Source organism: Bactrocera neohumeralis, chromosome 4, assembly GCF_024586455.1.
Source record: "Bactrocera neohumeralis isolate Rockhampton chromosome 4, APGP_CSIRO_Bneo_wtdbg2-racon-allhic-juicebox.fasta_v2, whole genome shotgun sequence".
In the NCBI taxonomy this organism is placed as follows: domain Eukaryota; kingdom Metazoa; phylum Arthropoda; class Insecta; order Diptera; family Tephritidae; genus Bactrocera; species Bactrocera neohumeralis.
This window is the reverse complement of record NC_065921.1, coordinates 736,759-753,980: the sequence shown is the minus strand read 5'-3', so window position 1 is coordinate 753,980 and position 17,222 is coordinate 736,759. Positions and strand designations below refer to the sequence as shown.

The 17,222-nt window shown below is 35.2% G+C and overlaps 3 protein-coding genes across 4 annotated transcripts in view; 1 reads left to right on the top strand and 2 right to left on the bottom strand.

Annotated features, from left to right (window-relative positions):
* The window catches only part of LOC126756320 (ribonuclease P protein subunit p25-like protein), a 39,469-nt gene that overhangs the window by 19,927 nt on the left and 2,320 nt on the right, over positions 1–17,222 (bottom strand). The window contains exon 2 of one of the 2 annotated variants that reach the window (XM_050469299.1): positions 5,139–5,237. The exons of the other annotated variant lie outside the window; for it this stretch is intronic. The gene's annotated coding sequence lies outside the window, so the exon portion shown is untranslated. The remainder of the gene's footprint in view (positions 1–5,138; positions 5,238–17,222) is intronic. 2 annotated transcript variants of the gene reach the window in all.
* LOC126756313 (uncharacterized) lies at positions 900–2,983 on the bottom strand. The gene is made up of 2 exons (XM_050469290.1): positions 2,958–2,983; positions 900–2,886 (listed from the first exon to the last, which is right to left on the bottom strand). Exons 1-2 carry the CDS (start codon positions 2,981–2,983, stop codon positions 900–902), a joined length of 2,013 nt encoding a protein of 670 aa, XP_050325247.1.
* LOC126756316 (aromatic-L-amino-acid decarboxylase) lies at positions 9,453–15,905 on the top strand. The gene is made up of 4 exons (XM_050469292.1): positions 9,453–9,923; positions 12,227–12,411; positions 12,502–13,564; positions 14,944–15,905. The coding sequence occupies exons 1-4, from the start codon at positions 9,794–9,796 to the stop codon at positions 15,288–15,290; spliced, it is 1,725 nt and encodes a 574-aa protein (XP_050325249.1). The 5' UTR covers positions 9,453–9,793; the 3' UTR covers positions 15,291–15,905.

Genomic DNA, 17,222 nt, shown 5'->3' with positions numbered 1-17,222 from the left:
TAGCGATTTGAATTGTTTACATACACATATTGTTTTAAGACAATACATAGTGGATTTAACAAGTTCATTTCATGTCAGAAATGTGTATGCAAAGTCGCCATGTGTGTATTGATAAGTGTAAACAAAATTACCCCTGGGCCCACACACTTAGCACACATATACGTAAGTGCATATGTATGTATGTACATATGAACATGTGCATTTAGTGTTTAGGAAAGGTGTGATCTTCTCGGTGTGGCTTATTTATAGATGTGTTTACACCTATGTTAATATCTTGTAAACTACGATTTATTATTTAAAGGGTTAGGGGATGAAGGAGATGGTAACAAGAGAAAACCAAAATGTTTGTTGATACTTCAGTTTTGTTTTCATGCAGCCAAAAAATATTTGCCAACATGACGAAAACAATTATCCTTTTGTGCACGTTGCATTTAAAATATCGCTCAACTCATTGTAAAAACCTGGGCTTCGCAAAGATTTTACTGGTCACAAAGATTCAATTTTGTTCATAACGGAACACCTAATCGCTTGCCAATTTTTGCAAATTTAAGCGATAAATAATTTTCGATGAATAAAACGAAAAATAAACAAAGTCATACTATTTTTAAATGGAACCGGAATGCAAATACGCATAGAAGTAGAATTATTTATATTTTCATATACTAGAATATATCAAGCAGCTACCAATACTCCTTGTTAACTTACTTATCTGTAACCTTAGTTTCAGTTAAGTTTCAAGAGATTGGCCATCGAAATGAGGGGGAAAACAACGCATGTAAAAATCGTAAAACTGTTTATTTAAATAAATTGCTATAACTGAACACCATTTAAATAATTACTGTTTAAGGTATCAATACGACTACAAAATATGTCTACTTCAAAATAGTAATTACCGCAATCTACTGCTTGTCAAGCTCACGCTCTTGAACTGTACTCCTCATAACCTTTTCCAAAACTTGCCTCGTAAATTGTCGATCTAAGTCCAGATTATTTTTATCTGATATTGCGGATAGATCCCCTAACACGAAGCCATTTATTTTTGTTTGTTTAGCCTCCGCTAACCCGGTTGCAACCCTAACGTTGTGGCTCTTTATATTTAAGCTTGTGTCATCTGATTTCCGCACGCCGTATTCGTTCACGTCGCTTTCCTTTGATATGTCTTCATTGGCAGCGAAACCAGAACTTTCAATATCAGTGGGAGTATCAATTTCTTCCCCGTCGGATTCAAGCACCTTCATTTTAAGACTGGACATACCCAAGTTGGCGAAATCATCAAAACTATTATCTTTGGATATGATATCTTTAGAGGTAGAAGCCAAACTCCTCAAATTTAAGTCAGGAAAGGAGAAGTCAAAATTCTTGAGACCCAAAAGCTTGCTTGTATCGTCTTTCGCATCAAAATTCGGTCTTCTCATGCTAAAACTTGACGCGGTAAGTTCATTAGAGACTTCGTTTTTGGAACTTATTTCCTTCTTCCCATTCCCAATTACTTCTTCAATACTTTTTCCTGCTATAATTGGCACGATTTCTTTCACATTATGGTCTTTATAATCTTCATGGATTAATTTATTATTTTCAAGTAGTAAATTTTCGGAGTCCTTAGGCAGTGCTAATTCTTTCAAACTAGAATCACCTTTTGTCTCCCATTTTTCGTTCTTAAACGGATCCTTTGCAGTAGAATGTTGTTCCGCCAAACTATGCACGATCTTATTAACTTCTTCATCTTTCGATTTAAAGTTTTCTAGATCAGAAAACTGGTCATCAGCTTTGTTGTTACTTCTGATATCCTTTGTACTTAGCTTTTTTAAATTTAAATCTCCAAAGTTGAAATCTTGGAATGGAAATTCTTTCAACACCGAATCCTTTTTACCTGTTGCTTCGTCACTGAATTTTTCAAATGCAATATCGTTCTTTGTCTGCAATGATATTTCTTTATCACTTAGATCGCCACACGTTGAAACCTTGGAATTTAAGTCTTTGCTATTGTACTCTCTTCGGTGTAAACCCTTACCAACACGTTCTGAATTCCTAGAACTTTTTATACCAACATATCGACTATTTAAATCATTAACGCTCAAATTGTTCGCATCTGTATTCATGTCTCTATGAGCCAAATACTTCACAAAATAGTTGGCATAATCCGATGAAAGTGCAGGCTTTTTTATCTGTTCCTCTTTTGAATTCGCAGCCTGGGGTTTTTTAAATATTGATGAAAAGCTTTCCTTTAGTCTTTGAAAAAATCCAGGCTTGGATTTTGGCTTAGTCTTGGACTTACATTTCAACTTTGATTTGGACTTGGATTTCGTCGCGGCTGTAGACGGCTTTTTAGCACAAGCGTTTGCAATATTATTTTTGAGGCTTCCTAAATCTTCTTCAGAGTCTCGGTCTGTTTCGGTATTAGAATCAGCATCAGAACGCATATCAACTGAAAGTTCTTTGAACAAAATGTCTGTAGAATCCTGCGGCTCTTGTTGCTGGCTACCAGATGTAATAATGGCTTGATTGCAGTTGGCATCTTCAACGGAATCGATTGAACCTGGCTCAGCTGAGCTTAAAACACTGGAAGAAGCTGAGAAGGCGTTAGGAAGTTCTTCCATATTCTCATCAGCTTTCTCTCCGAATTCGTCAAAATTATGTTCATTGATTTTTATGCCTCGTAATTCGTTTAGTTTTTGCTCCAATAAATTTTCATTGCCTGGAGGCAGATAACCACGTTTTTTTAAGTAATAAAGCGGTGATTGCCAACTATCACGTAGATCGGTGATTAGTCCAGTCCAATCGACTGTCTCTTTGGGATCGTTTTCAATCGTATCTCCACTCTGCGACAGCGACTCAGAGGCTTGAAATGCAAGGCATCGAAGTGTAATTATGAAGCCACAAAAAAGCCTAAAATTTTGTCGTATTTTATATTACCATTAAACCTTTACTTATTGAATATCGAAAGACAATACAATCACCATTTCAGCAGGAATACTTGCTGCATGGCAGCATTCACGTATCCAGATTTGCAAACAATTCAAAAATACATATGTATGTATGTACATCAATAAATAAATATTGTTTTGACGCCTCTAAATTTGAATATTGGATTTTTTTTTTTTGGAATTCGTCATTGGAATTCATTTAAATTTCGAACTAAATATGGTAAAACTATACTGTGGGTAAATTCAGAAAAAAAGAATATAAAAAAAATATGATATAAAATGAAATATGTAGAAAATTAAATAAATCGGTATAAAACGTAAGAACTTAGAAATCAAGGAAGTAATATAATAAATTACGTTGACTTTCTGCCCAATTAATATAGATTAAATATATATATGTATATTTATATGCGAAACTGCCATCGCAGCGTATAATTTTAAGAATATCACAAAGAGATTCGGCCACAACTGACCGAATTTTAAAGTGACTAGTATTTAAAGTATACAAAAAATTACAAAACAATCCAACATAATTTCACAACAATCCATAACGAATTGATTCTTCATTCGAAGAGCGTGCGAAAGATAAACAACAAAAAGACTCCAACCTCCAAGACTTTATGAAAATGTAAAATACACGGACACAATAAATGCCAATAAATAAATACATGGCTTTTAGACAGCTTCACACGTAATACGGGCTAACAAACCTGTCAACTTTTGTCCAAACACCTGAGCTGCCAACAGCTGAGCGCACACTGATATCAAGTGGCCAACACAATAGGCGTGGGGGACACGTTTATGCTACCGAAGCCTTCGCGCACAACTTGAATTATATTCAACGGCACAGCATCTAAACTTATGTTCACAACTACATATTTATGTATGTAATAATCTATGTACACATAGTATCTTTTTTTATGTTGTTGAAATCTCTATGAAATGGAAATTGGATTGGACATGGAATGATATTCAATTAAATCAATGGAATAGGTGCATATGTATGTACATAGATTTTATTGATTCACAGACTGAAATATGGAAACCTTGTGTTTAAAAATTCTCCTATTTGTGAGATTCAAAGTCGTACATTGACCCGGGATGTCCTAGAGTGAGAGACCTAAATGGCACAAACACATACATATACAATATGTTTGAACTAGCTATTTTATTTAATTTTTAGATGTTTTAGATTGACTATTTTATGCTAACTTGTGAGTTGAATTTACCGAACGACGTCATCGAGTGAACCTCAAGTGCGTCCTATGCGCCGGTAATTGTCCGCGCAATTGAGTTAAGGCGATCCATTGAGGCACAATCCGATATTCGAAATACACATGTGTGTTATTGTTAAATATCATGTAGTAACATCAATTCACCAGCTTACAAATATACATACATATGTACATATCTGTTATTTGCGTGATAAACAATTAACCTGCATATCTATGCCATCAAAAACGGAACTGAAAATAAAACAACACTCGGCATTGAGCTTGAAACAAAAAGCAGCTCCACAATGCCCAGTATGAAACAAAAAAAACGAACATAATGTGGAGAATAAAAGGGGACAAATTCCGAATGGCAAATGGACAAATCAATGGAAACACCGACTGGCACCTACAAAGAGGTTAGTGCAGCAGCGTGCTTGACCCCCTGTCTCTGCTCACATTGGACAGTGGTAGTGAATGGTGGTGATAGCGGTACCAAGTGTTGCGACCGCTAATAATTAAAACACACATACATACTTATGTATTTGTGCTGAAAAAAGTGACTGTGTTGGTGTCTTTGATTTTTGAACTGTGACGTTTTCAGTTAACGCCGATGAGTCATGTTCGATCGTTGGGCGCGTTGAAGCGTTGCGCAGACACCGACCAAGTGTTACTATGTGCCAGCGGAAGATCAGAAAGAAATAAGCAAAAAAAATAAAAATAAAATAAAATCTTGCCCACATCAGTTCACGAATAGAGAAACGAAATGTTTTGCAAATCATGCCGAAATGCCGCGATCATTTGCCAATAGGAAATGTTTAGACATCACCTTAGGACAAGAAGGGGCAAATAGTAATGAAAGAGTTGCGCCGAAATCACTAATAAACTATAATTTGCAATACATTCTACAATTTTTAAATAAGTAAAGATAGAAAAGACGTTAAAGAAAGTATGCAGCTACGAATGTGGTATTCAAAATATTTAAATCCATAAATGTATATACTTATGTATACAGTTTGTGTATCCTTCGATCCACCACTGTTGGTCAGAACTCGTCCACGACCAGCATAATATTGTTACCAGTACCGATTACTAACAACAACTTACAAAAGAAATATTTGGTATATTATTATCATTCTTGAGAATCAGATGCTGGATATAGATATACAAATGTAAACTTGGAGTTCCCCACCGTTGCAAACATTCATCATTCCATTTAAATCAATTAATAATATCGTAAGTTCCGAATAGGTTATTATTATAAATTAATGCACAAGACACTTTTTAGATCGAAACTGAACTGAATAGATACAATAACAAATACATACATATGTAAGTATGTATGTTATGTATTTCATTTCGCAATTCCAATAGCAAAAACCAGTCCACAGGAAACGGCAGCACAACAAACGTGCAATTGAACGCGTGCCCCGGCAAATACTTTAGTTTTTAATTGAGCTATGCGAGAGTTTAAGCGTGTTTCCCACGAATTTGAGCAACTCACTTGACAACCTGTTGCAATCTATAAACGTAAAGGTGGCAGGTGTGACGTAGAAGAGCGCTATGAACGCAAAGTTTTTTCTTAGCAACGTGACGCATCCTACAAAGATTACTACAGAAGTCAAATATACATACATGCATGTGCAAATAAATATGAAACTCACGGCATACGCATTGGGCATTAGCATTTTCTGTTTCCAAACCGATCTCCTTTGGAGCTTGCTATGTATGATGAATATTTTTTAGCGAACTGCGGCTAACGATAATTGCCAAACAAATACTAGACGCGAATTTCAAATTACTTAGGGAAATAAAGGGAGGGGTTACGATATGAACGTATGATATTGCAAAGTTTGTCTAACGTCAGCTCAGCTGTGTATCACTTTCAGCTCTTTGGCCGTGATTCCCCGAGAGTTCTCCGTTGAGTATATTCTCAAAACTCAATTACCGAAACGCTTGGTGGGACTGGCGAAAGATGGCATGAGATCTGCCCCACCAACCGCAATTGTCATACATATATACATTTACTGGAGGCGTATATGAATCTTCGAATTGCGAAAATTCCCGTCGAAGATAATATAATAACATAACGCGATATACAATAGCAGTTAACACATCGTTAATCATTCATTCTTTTTAAGCTTGCCAGCTAATACCCTCTATTAAATAATAAATGCCTCAATACTAAATATAATACAGCGACAATAGCTATGGGTAATGTTCCAGTTTCTAGATAGAATAATTACCCCAGGTTTAGTCGATAGTGATCAGAATGTTTGAGACAGCTTGAAGTTTTGACTTCGTATCTACCAGTTTCATCCAAAGTGTGCACTACAGACTCATAAGTCATTGAGTCATTGATTAAGGATCATGCAATTTTATTTGACATTAAACTCTCTTTCAGTAGTCATATACCTTTATGCCTCGCAATACCTTTGAGTTTGATACGACCAATCTTCGAATTGTACGGTTTTATATGTATGAAGAACATACAGATTTTTAATTTCATATTTTTATAACTATTATTTTCGAAAAACAATTGATTTAAACTAAGCGATGCGTTATCTGGTGCGTCAACTTTTATAAATTTTTGTAACTCTAATGGTAAGTTCCGCGAGGGCATTCGTTAAATTCTTCAAAGATACCTTAATTAACATAAAGTATATAAACATACATAGAATCGAATGCTTAAAGTTCAGTTTTTTGCCTAATTTGCCGGTTTTTATTATTCGTGTTGACATTCCCTTTAATTTTACGAGTTTCAGTAGTTAAAGCAACTTTAATCTAACCAACCGATCCGTTAAATGATTGTGCATCTTTAATAGTCTCATGTATTCATTAATGTTAAGTTGAAGTAAAGTCTAATGTTTTGTTAGCAAATGAAACAATTAGAAGGATTTTATAACTCCTAACAAGCAATTCGTTAAAAGGGACAGACATCATTTTCATATATAAATTTGACGAGACTTTGTTGCAGTGAAAAATGCTGTCTCATGTTGAAGAAAACAATATACATATACATATAAATTATGTAAATTAAGCGATGATAGAATGGTGTAACAAAAGAAATGCATATACATACCTGTATGTATGTATTTATATATCCATTTACATACATCAGTGTCGGATTCAGAGAGGGGAAATGAAGGAAAAAATGTTAACAAATCCACTCAGATTCGTAACTGAAAGTCACTGCAGAAGAGTTCTCAAAAGATTCTCAAAACTTGGCCCACATCGTTTTGTTTTGTGAAATTTTTATATTCAGTATATGAATTGATTACAGTATTATAAATTGCAATAAAGTACATAACCCGAACGTCTACGATTTATAATGGCAGTACTTCAAATTGGTTAGTACTTTTAGTATGAGTATTTTTTTCACCGTCATGATGGTCAATATATCTATGACAATGACAAGATCTACTTAATAGGCTTGGGATGAATCGACTCAATTCTAATAACTCTTGAGACATAAGTATGTACATCTATAAGAATTCATTACACAGTAGTGGAAGAATTTGCAGAAACCAAACAGCATTTCACAAGTTCGATAGACTATGTAATTACTTGTAAACATGCTTCCAATTGCCGAGCAGGCGATATTTTATTATAGCAAATTAATACTTAAGTAGGAAAAAGCAACAAAACCATTACCTTTACTACATATGTACTACCCAGTTCAAATTAAGTTATTAAATAAACTCAATTACGTATTAAATACATTGGGGAATTTTTATGTTAAATGTAAAAGCGTGCTTCATGACAAAAACGACTTAAAACCTAAGAAACTATACCAAAAAAAAAAAACAATTTTACGAGTCATTCTATTCGTAGTATGTTAGGAAAATTATCAAATGAGTGTTCGATTCACAATATATCTGAATTAGGTTTAGAAAAATTGTAAAACCGGTAACTATTAACTCTGCATTAATATATTGCAGAACTAGTGTCCGAAAAGGTTAGCCTGTGATTGCACTCTTAGCAGACAAAATTTCCATCTTACACATTGTGTGCTTTTTGTCACTTCTCAAAGTATTTATTTTCAAAAATCAACGAAAAATACAATTAAATATTGTTTATGGAACAAAGAATACTTAATCTAAACTTAATGTAAATTTAATTACGCACATATAAAAATTCGAGCAACAGAACAAAAATTCTTACTTTGAAATAAGTATTAAGAACACTGTCTTGGTTTTTGTGTTTTTTACCGAACAATTCGAAAAGTTACAACTCGGAACTCTTGTTAGAAAACGCAAACATATTTTACAATGTTCATGTACATATGTACATAATAACTATAAGTATTTGATTGCGATTAATTAAGTGAGGATACAACAGCTTGCGGCGACACGCGAACCGTCAATATTTTACGCAACGCCAAACGTCATGAACAGTTTATCAACTTTTCATTTGAATAATAAATATATTTATGACCACGACATACTATGTATACCATACACAACTGCTCACATATATACTTACGTAAAATATTCAATTTTCTATTGGTGCGAAAATTCACAACTATCAAATTCATTCATTCATGGTTTTCCCCATGCAAGTGGTACACCAGGCAACAAGGTTTCAAACTTAGAATGAAATCAGCTTTTGCTTGTCTACCCATTACCTAAATACCAATAGACCCCATAACGATAAAAACCTAATGGGCAATGTAGACAAAATCTGTCGCTACCTGAGCATTACAAATTAGTCCAACGTGTTCTTCGGTAAAAATATCAGAAATTTGGTTGAGCATTCCCTACTGGAAATCCATCTAAAGGAGCCAATTATTTCACATTTATAAGGTACATACCTTATATACAAAAATACATATGTACATATGTATGTATATTATTTTAATGATTATTTTTCCAAAATAATAATTAATTCTATTCTATTTTGTATTTTTCCCATAGTTATATAATTAAAAACTTTTCATTTAGTTGGGGGTTTCCTTGCTGGGTATTTAGTGGTATTGTATGTGTGTTCATGTTGCCTTCCCAATGATCAATGATCACGCGCTCGTTCTGCCCCCGCCTAAAGCGGCTACATCGAGGAGGTGACGATCGATCGAGTTAAGAGCAATAAAGCAATGCTGCCTGCGATGGTTATACATATGTAGTATCTGCATTACAAACATACGAAATTTGCATGTATTACTGTTTATGCCTATGTATGCATATGTACATTTAATTTCGTGTCTACAACGCTATGAACGGAACGAGCCCACATGAACGAAGTACGGATCGATCTCCGGCAAACGAACCAACTCGTCGTTCACATACTTGCTAATATAAAGACGTTCAGTTGGACAAAGCTCAAGTCATTCGTGTAAAGGAAGTGGTAAGACATTGTTCGGACCACATATAAATCACTTTCATAAAAATACAATAAAGCGCGGTTAAGGAGTGATACCAGCAAATTTTTCAAATATAATAGTCCGTTTATAAGAAGATAATGTAATGAAAATTTGATTTTTCAATAAAAGTGTTTCAAATTGAATTAAACATTTCAAATTAAAGTGACATTCGAGGTGATAATAAAAATAAAAATCATTTAATCGCAGAAGCGAAACCAAAGTGAAAACACTAAATACAAGACTTATTTTAAAAGTATTAATAGTTCAGTAAGAAGCTTTTAGCTCAAAAAACAAGTAAAATGAATGCTGAAGAGTTTAGAAAATATGGCAAGGATATGGTGGATTATATTTGTGATTATGCACAAAATATTGAACAGCGAGACGTAGCGCCAACGTTGGATCCAGGATATTTAAAAAAACTATTACCAGGTAAATAACTTTATTTCGAAATTATGATATATACATACATACATACATAAGTATAAACAACGGGTTTTAGATATTCATCTTTAGTCTCCGTCTTTTTAAATTAGTAAGTAATGTGAAATAAACTCGGAAAAGGCATTAATATTGAAATGCTGCAAATGCAAGATATTAGGGGTGATAACTTCTAATATATATGTTTCTATATCAAGCTAATACAAGCTTACTGTCTTGATCTATTATATGCATACATACAGAAATGTATGTACATATGTATATGTACATACATATGTATATGTACAAGTTTTGTAAAATGCAAATAAATAAGGGAAACCACAAATCACCAGTACAAACTATCCCAATTTTGAAGTGAATACAAATACACATACATGTACATGCATAAGCGGAGAAATTAAATAAAATATATTATGAAATATGAATATGTGGGCAGTAAATAACGTGGTTGTGGGTAATTTTGAAGACAAAATTTTACCCAAAAAATTACTCCTCCTCATATTAACAATTAAACATCTTCAAATACCTCGTCGTTTTGCCTCTACAATTAACAACTCTTACCGTTGCCGTGTACACGCGCCGATCCCACGAAATCTCCGAAACAGCTAAATAACGAGAGATAGCTAAATGAGTAAACATTATCGACTGCATGATTACTTTCATGCTATTTACATAAGCGTAAAAGTATGTGCATAGGTGCTAACCAATTAGCAGCCAATAAATAAACGAAAAAACAACAGCAACAACTATGGATTAACAAAAGCAAACATCTAAAGCAAAAATGGCATTGCTAATCCTACAGTTAGCTAAATTTATGTTTGCAAAAAAATCCAAAATTAACATACATATGCACCTTTATTTATTTGTTTATTTGTATGAGCCATTCAAACTCTTTGTTTAAAGAAAATTTTAATAATCTATTTATCAGTCATAGCATCGCTTGTTATTGTTGATCCTAGTATATCTCTACGCATTGCCCAAAAATAACCAAACACGTATGTACATACATATGTACAAATGAATGTGCATGCAGACGCATTCACGTGTGTGTGGTATACATATACGTGTTGATCGTGTGCACATGCCCAATCTGTTATTAAACTAGCGCCCAATTAGCTCACACGCCATGTTATTCTACAAGACTAATGCTAAAGTGTTAATTGAAATATTAAATACACCCGAAATGTACCGAACGCGCATGCACACGTTTAATTTGTGGGCGTAAACATTTTCGTTAATCATACAATGAGGCATAGTCTCACCCAAAGCCATATACACATATATATTAAGACCAAAAAGCACCCGGAAATTTAAAAAAAAAAATGTATTTTGCTAAGTTGGTAGGACTGTCCTATGACTATGTCAAATATGAGCACGACAGCAGCTGCTTAAGTCGGTACACCTCAGTAGTGCGTTGAGATTTTTACAATGGATAAAAATATTGATCTCAAAAATTGTCTAAAATTATGTATTTCTAACCATATTTCGCGTGCGGAATCGTTGCGAATGTTGGAAAAGGCTTGCGGTCATTCAGTTTCATCAAAAACACAAGCCTACCTGTGGTACAAAGCCTTCAAAGACGGTCAAGAGATCGTTGAAGACATGCCTCGATCTCTTCAACAGATGAAAATATTAAAAGAGTGAAGGATATGGTGCTTGAAAATCGTCAGGCTAGTGTTAGAGAGATAGCAAGAGAGCTCGACATCTATTGCGAGTTCTTTCGATTGATTTTGGCGAATATTTTGGGTATGAAAAGCGTTCTTGCTCTACTCGTCCCGATAAAGCTGAATTTTTTTCAAAAAGAGTACAATTGTGACCGAATTTAAAGCAATAACGAATGAATACCATCGATCAACCACTGTATTTACCAGATTTGCCTCCGTTTGATTTTTTCTTGTTCCCCAAACTGAAATTGTCGCTCCGTGGAACCCCCTCTCAGTTGATCGAAAAGATAAAACAAAATTCTCTGAAGGAGCTGAAGGCCATGCCAAAAAGTGCTTGTATAAAGTGTTTCGAGGACTGGAAAAATCGTTGGCATAAGTGTATTACGTCTGGTGGGGATTACTTTGAAGGCGATAAAATAAATAATTATGAAAAATTAAATATTTTCCTGCTACTTTTCTATCACAATGTATACAATGTTTGTATATATTATACATACACCTGCATTCAAAGAACTTTTCTCAATGCCAATTGTTTTTGAACTAATCGGAATTGTTGATTACGTATACATATACATATGTAGATTTATTTATTGATTATTATGTATTTTCTTTCGCTTTGTTTCTGTACAGTTAAAGCGCCATTGAAACCAGAAAAATTCGAAGATGTTCTAGCTGATTTCGAAGAAAAAGTAATGCCTGGTGTTGTGCATTGGAACCATCCGAAGTTCTTCGCATACTTTCCAGCGGGCAACTCATTCCCTTCAATTTTGGGCGATATGCTAAGTTCAGCTATCGGTTCGATCGGATTTTCATGGGTAAGCCTTTACGCCTAGACGGCAGTTTGTATATCAATATTTTTTTAATTACTTTCATTATTTTTCCTCACATGCTTCGTTACCAAACAGGCGTCCTGCCCCGCATCTACAGAACTTGAAACTATTGTACTAGATTGGTATGCGAAAGCACTCGGTTTACCAAAAGCCTTCATAAGTGATCTACCCGGCAGTCGAGGGGGTGGTGCACTACAAGGATCAGCATCCGAATGTACACTCGTCTGTATGATTACCGCACGTTCACGTGCCATTCAAAAACTGAAAGGAATGTGCTCAGAGATACACGAAAGCGTTTTCCTGCCACAATTGATCGCATATGCCAGCAAGGAAGCACATTCTTCGGTAGAGAAAGCGGCTAAAATGGCCCTCGTAAAACTTCGTATTATTGAGGCCGATGAACGAGGACGCATGCGTGTGGATCTGTTGCGACAGGCAATGCAAAATGATGCTAACGCTGGCCTTACCCCATTTTTCGTTGTTGCAACAGTTGGCACAACAGGCGCTTGCGCTTTTGATAATCTAACCGAAATCGGTAAAGTGTGTAGGGACTTACCAAATGTGTGGTTCCATGTGGATGGTGCATATGCAGGCAATTCGTTCATTTTACCAGAAATGCGTAAATTCTCGGAAGGTTTGGAATATGCTGACTCTTTTAACACAAATCCCAACAAATTGCTGCTTACAAATTTTGATGCATCCGCAATGTGGGTTAAGGATGTAATGAGTTTGAAGACAGCTTTGAACGTTAACCCTTTATATTTACAACATGAACATGAGAAGGCTATAGACTATCGACATTATGGTATACCGTTGAGTCGTCGTTTTCGTGCGCTTAAATTGTGGTTTGTCTTTCGATCATATGGTATCATGGGTCTGCAGGCGTATATACGCAATCATATGGCATTAGCAAAGAAATTCGAAATGCTTGTGCGAAAGGACGATCGCTTCGAGGTTAGAAACGATGTTTACCTGGGTTTGGTGTGCTTCCGCATGCGCGCAGAAGACACGTATAATCAAGAGCTGCTGGCACAGATAAATCACTCGGGCAAGATGCATATGATACCATCGATGGTGAATGGCAAATATGTGATACGCTTCTGCGTGACGTACGAACATGCCACAGAGAAGGATATAAGTAAGTAGAATTTGAAAACGGCCAAAATCGATCACTTTAAATAAATAAATTAGCTAATTTTTCGTAAAATATTATCGCCAAAACCGGAATGTGGCCAAATTTATATAGACATATTAATATTTATTTACATAAATCATTGATATTTTTAACTAATAATTAAATTAATTTTTATACTCTTGCAATGTTGCTACAGTAAAATAGTTTTGTTCGGCTATATAAAAACAGGATGACAAGACGAGTTGACTAATGACTGTCCGTCTGTTCGTCCGACCGCCTGTGCAAACAATAACTTGAACAAAAATGAATATATCATGATGGAACTTGGTATGGTACACATGTTCCTTGGCACTCAAGGAGGGTTAGTATTGAAAATCGGCGCTAGAGAGAACTACTAGAAGTGCGAAAAATCTATAACTAAATGCGCAAGAGGTATACAATTTTACATGTTAGGAAAGGATTTTATAAAATCTTTTGTAAAATTTTAACGATTCTTGACATTCCTACATTGCAGTGCGACAATGGGTGAAATCAGACAAAAACCACGTCTACTACACCATATAACACACTTTTAAATTCCATTTGAAACTTTCACTTTCCAGTATACAAATCAAGAATGAATTAATATATCAGGATGAAACTTTGCACGAATAATGCATTATAGGTGTACCACCTTGTGTGAAAACGTTTGGGTGGGTCTCGATATACATATGTGCTTTCACCTGAAAGTCGACGTTACCACGCCCTTTTAATTTTGGCTAGGGTTTCTTTAAAGCTCTCTCATACCATCTCGAAGGTAAAATTTAATGTCTGTGACATTTTAGTAGTCATCCGATTTCATCCATTTTCTCACTGTCGGTAGGAGTTCTTATAATATTTGCGCTATTTTTTCCCACACAAATGTCCCTTTCCACTGCGATCCTCCGTGCAAAATTAGAGTCTTATATCATAGTTTAGAGCTTGATTATGGTACTTTATACGTTTTCGATTAATGGAGTTTTGTTGGCGTGGCAGTGGTCAGATTACGCCCATCTACTGACTTCTCCTTACTTTTTTGCCAAGGAACATATATGCCAAGTTTCAAGATATCTCAATTGTTACTCAAGTTACAGCTTGCACGGAAAGACGGACGAACAGATAACCACCCGGATTTGAACTCGTCTCGTCATCCTGGTCATTTAGCCCAATATTTATCTCGATTAATTTTAGGTGATACGTACAACCGATAGGTGAATAAAACTATTATACTCTGTAGCAACATGTAGCAAGAGTATAAATAGAAGTTTGGTGTGTTAATGCAACAGTATTTTTTTTTAGAAAGCTTTGATTGTAAATAATAAAAAAAAAAAATTAAATCCTAATAAGCAATTTACTCTCAACAGCTGACGCCTGGAGTGAAATCAAAGCATTTGCCGATGATATCCTTCGCGATGTGCCTGCATTATCCCCAACTCCCGAAAAGGAGAAAGTCGTTTCGGAACCTCAACCTATCATTGGCAAACCACCAATTAAAAAGAAGCTTACACGCACCAAATCTTTACGTTTTTCGTTCACACGAAGTATATCTCGAGAAATGTACGAAAGCCAAAATGAACATCTCAAGGACGGTTGCACACCGATTTTGGTTGTAGACTCTAACACTATGCTTCAAAGTTTTATGAAAGCAACGTCGGATCAGAAGAAATTACGAGGCATCGAAGATGAAGAAGCCGACGAGGCTAGTAATTAGCCAATACTTCGAAAGGCTAAATACAAATTGAAGCATCAAGAGTCCTAGGCGATGACCGCCATTCTTTGTACAATTATTAAATATCCGGTGTATAAAAATGTAACTATGCCGAAGGTATTCAAACATGAGTATATACTACTTTAAAAAGTCAGCAGTCCCATTTTCAGCCCGAATTACCTTTAAATTAATACTTGTAGTATTACAGTTATGTATGTATATACTTGAAGTGAGCGATGTATCAGATATAATTGAAAACTGATACTTAAACTTAAACTTGAACCTGATCGGACCAAGTTTTCAAGTTGTCTAAGTTATATTAGTTAAGTATTAATCTAGTTTAACAGATTTTCACGAGAGCATAACTGTTCCTTATCGTCACATTTCGCCTCTCTTTTTGTGTTCCTACTGATCTACATTCTGATTTTTCGCACTCATTTATGCACACATACGTAGATATTGCACCACATATGCATATTCATATACTCACTGGAATAGTTGTATTTATTTATTTATTTATTATGTAATGCAAAACATTAGATGTAAGTCCTGTGTCAATTAAAAATTTATATACATATGTATGTCCATATAAATAAAGGTGTTTGTATATTTATAATATTAATGCCAATTTATTAGAATACACATATAGTATTCGTATAGACGAATGTTTTAAATAGATATAATGTTTGATTACTGTAAGATTTAATAAGTTTGTAATAAAAAAATTTCTTCTACTTCAATCGAATATCTTCTGCACCACTCAAAAGCTGTTTGCATTAATTAGAACAAGAAAGAAACCTCACTTCGGCAGCACCAAAGCGATAATACCCTTCACAAATAAATAAAAGTTTATATGCAAGAACTACAAGTATATTTTGACCGGCCAGTTTGTACAAGTATGTCAGCTATATGCTATAGTGGTCTGATCTAAAAAATTTAATCTTCTTCTTCTTCGTCTTTATTGGCGTAGACACCGCTTACGCGATTATAGCCGAGTTAACAACAGCGCGCCGGTCGTTTCTTCTTTTCGCTACGTGGCGCCAATCGGATATTCCAAGCGAAAAAAATTTAATCGTCAAATATAAAAAGTTTTTATACAAGAACTTGTCCTTGGTCGTTCAGTTTGTATGACACCTATATGCTATAGTGATCCAATATCGGCAGCTTCTTGAAGAAAAAAGGACGTTAAGATCGATATCTCAAATGTGGCATCAGAAATTGCTTCAAAGATTTATTAATTTTTCAATTCTCCAGGGTGTTATAACCAGGGCTGCAAACCGGTTTTTGGCTTTGAACCAAGCCACGAACTGAACCACTTTTATTTATAACTGCGGAAATGGAACCAGAAAGCAACTCAAAAAAATTGTTCGGTTCGGTTCAAAATAAAAATATTCAATAGACATTTTTAAACATTTAAAAAAAGTACACAACTTGTTTAAAAATCCAACCGTTATGACATCTTCTTCTTCTTCTTAATTGGCGTAGACACCGCTTACGTGATTATAGCCGAGTTAACAACAGCGCGCCAGTCGATTCTTCTTTTCGCTACGTGGCGCCAATTGAAAATTCCAAGCGAAGCCAGGTCCTTCTCCACTTGGTCCTTCCAACGGAGTGGAGGTCTTCCTCTTGGTCCTTCCAACTCTTCCTCTTCCTCTGCTTCCCCCGGCGGGTACTGCGTCGAATACTTTCAGAGCTGGAGTGTTTTCGTCCATCCGGACAACATGACCTAGCCAGCGTAGCCGCTGTCTTTTAATTCGCTGAACTATGTCAATGTCGTCGTATATCTCGTACATCTCATCGTTCAATGGAATGCGATATTCGCCGTGGCCAATGCGCAAAGGACCATAAATCTTTCACAGAACTTTTCTCTCGAAAACTCGTAACGTCGACTCATCGGTTGCTGTTATCGTCCAAGCCTCTGCACCATATAGCAGG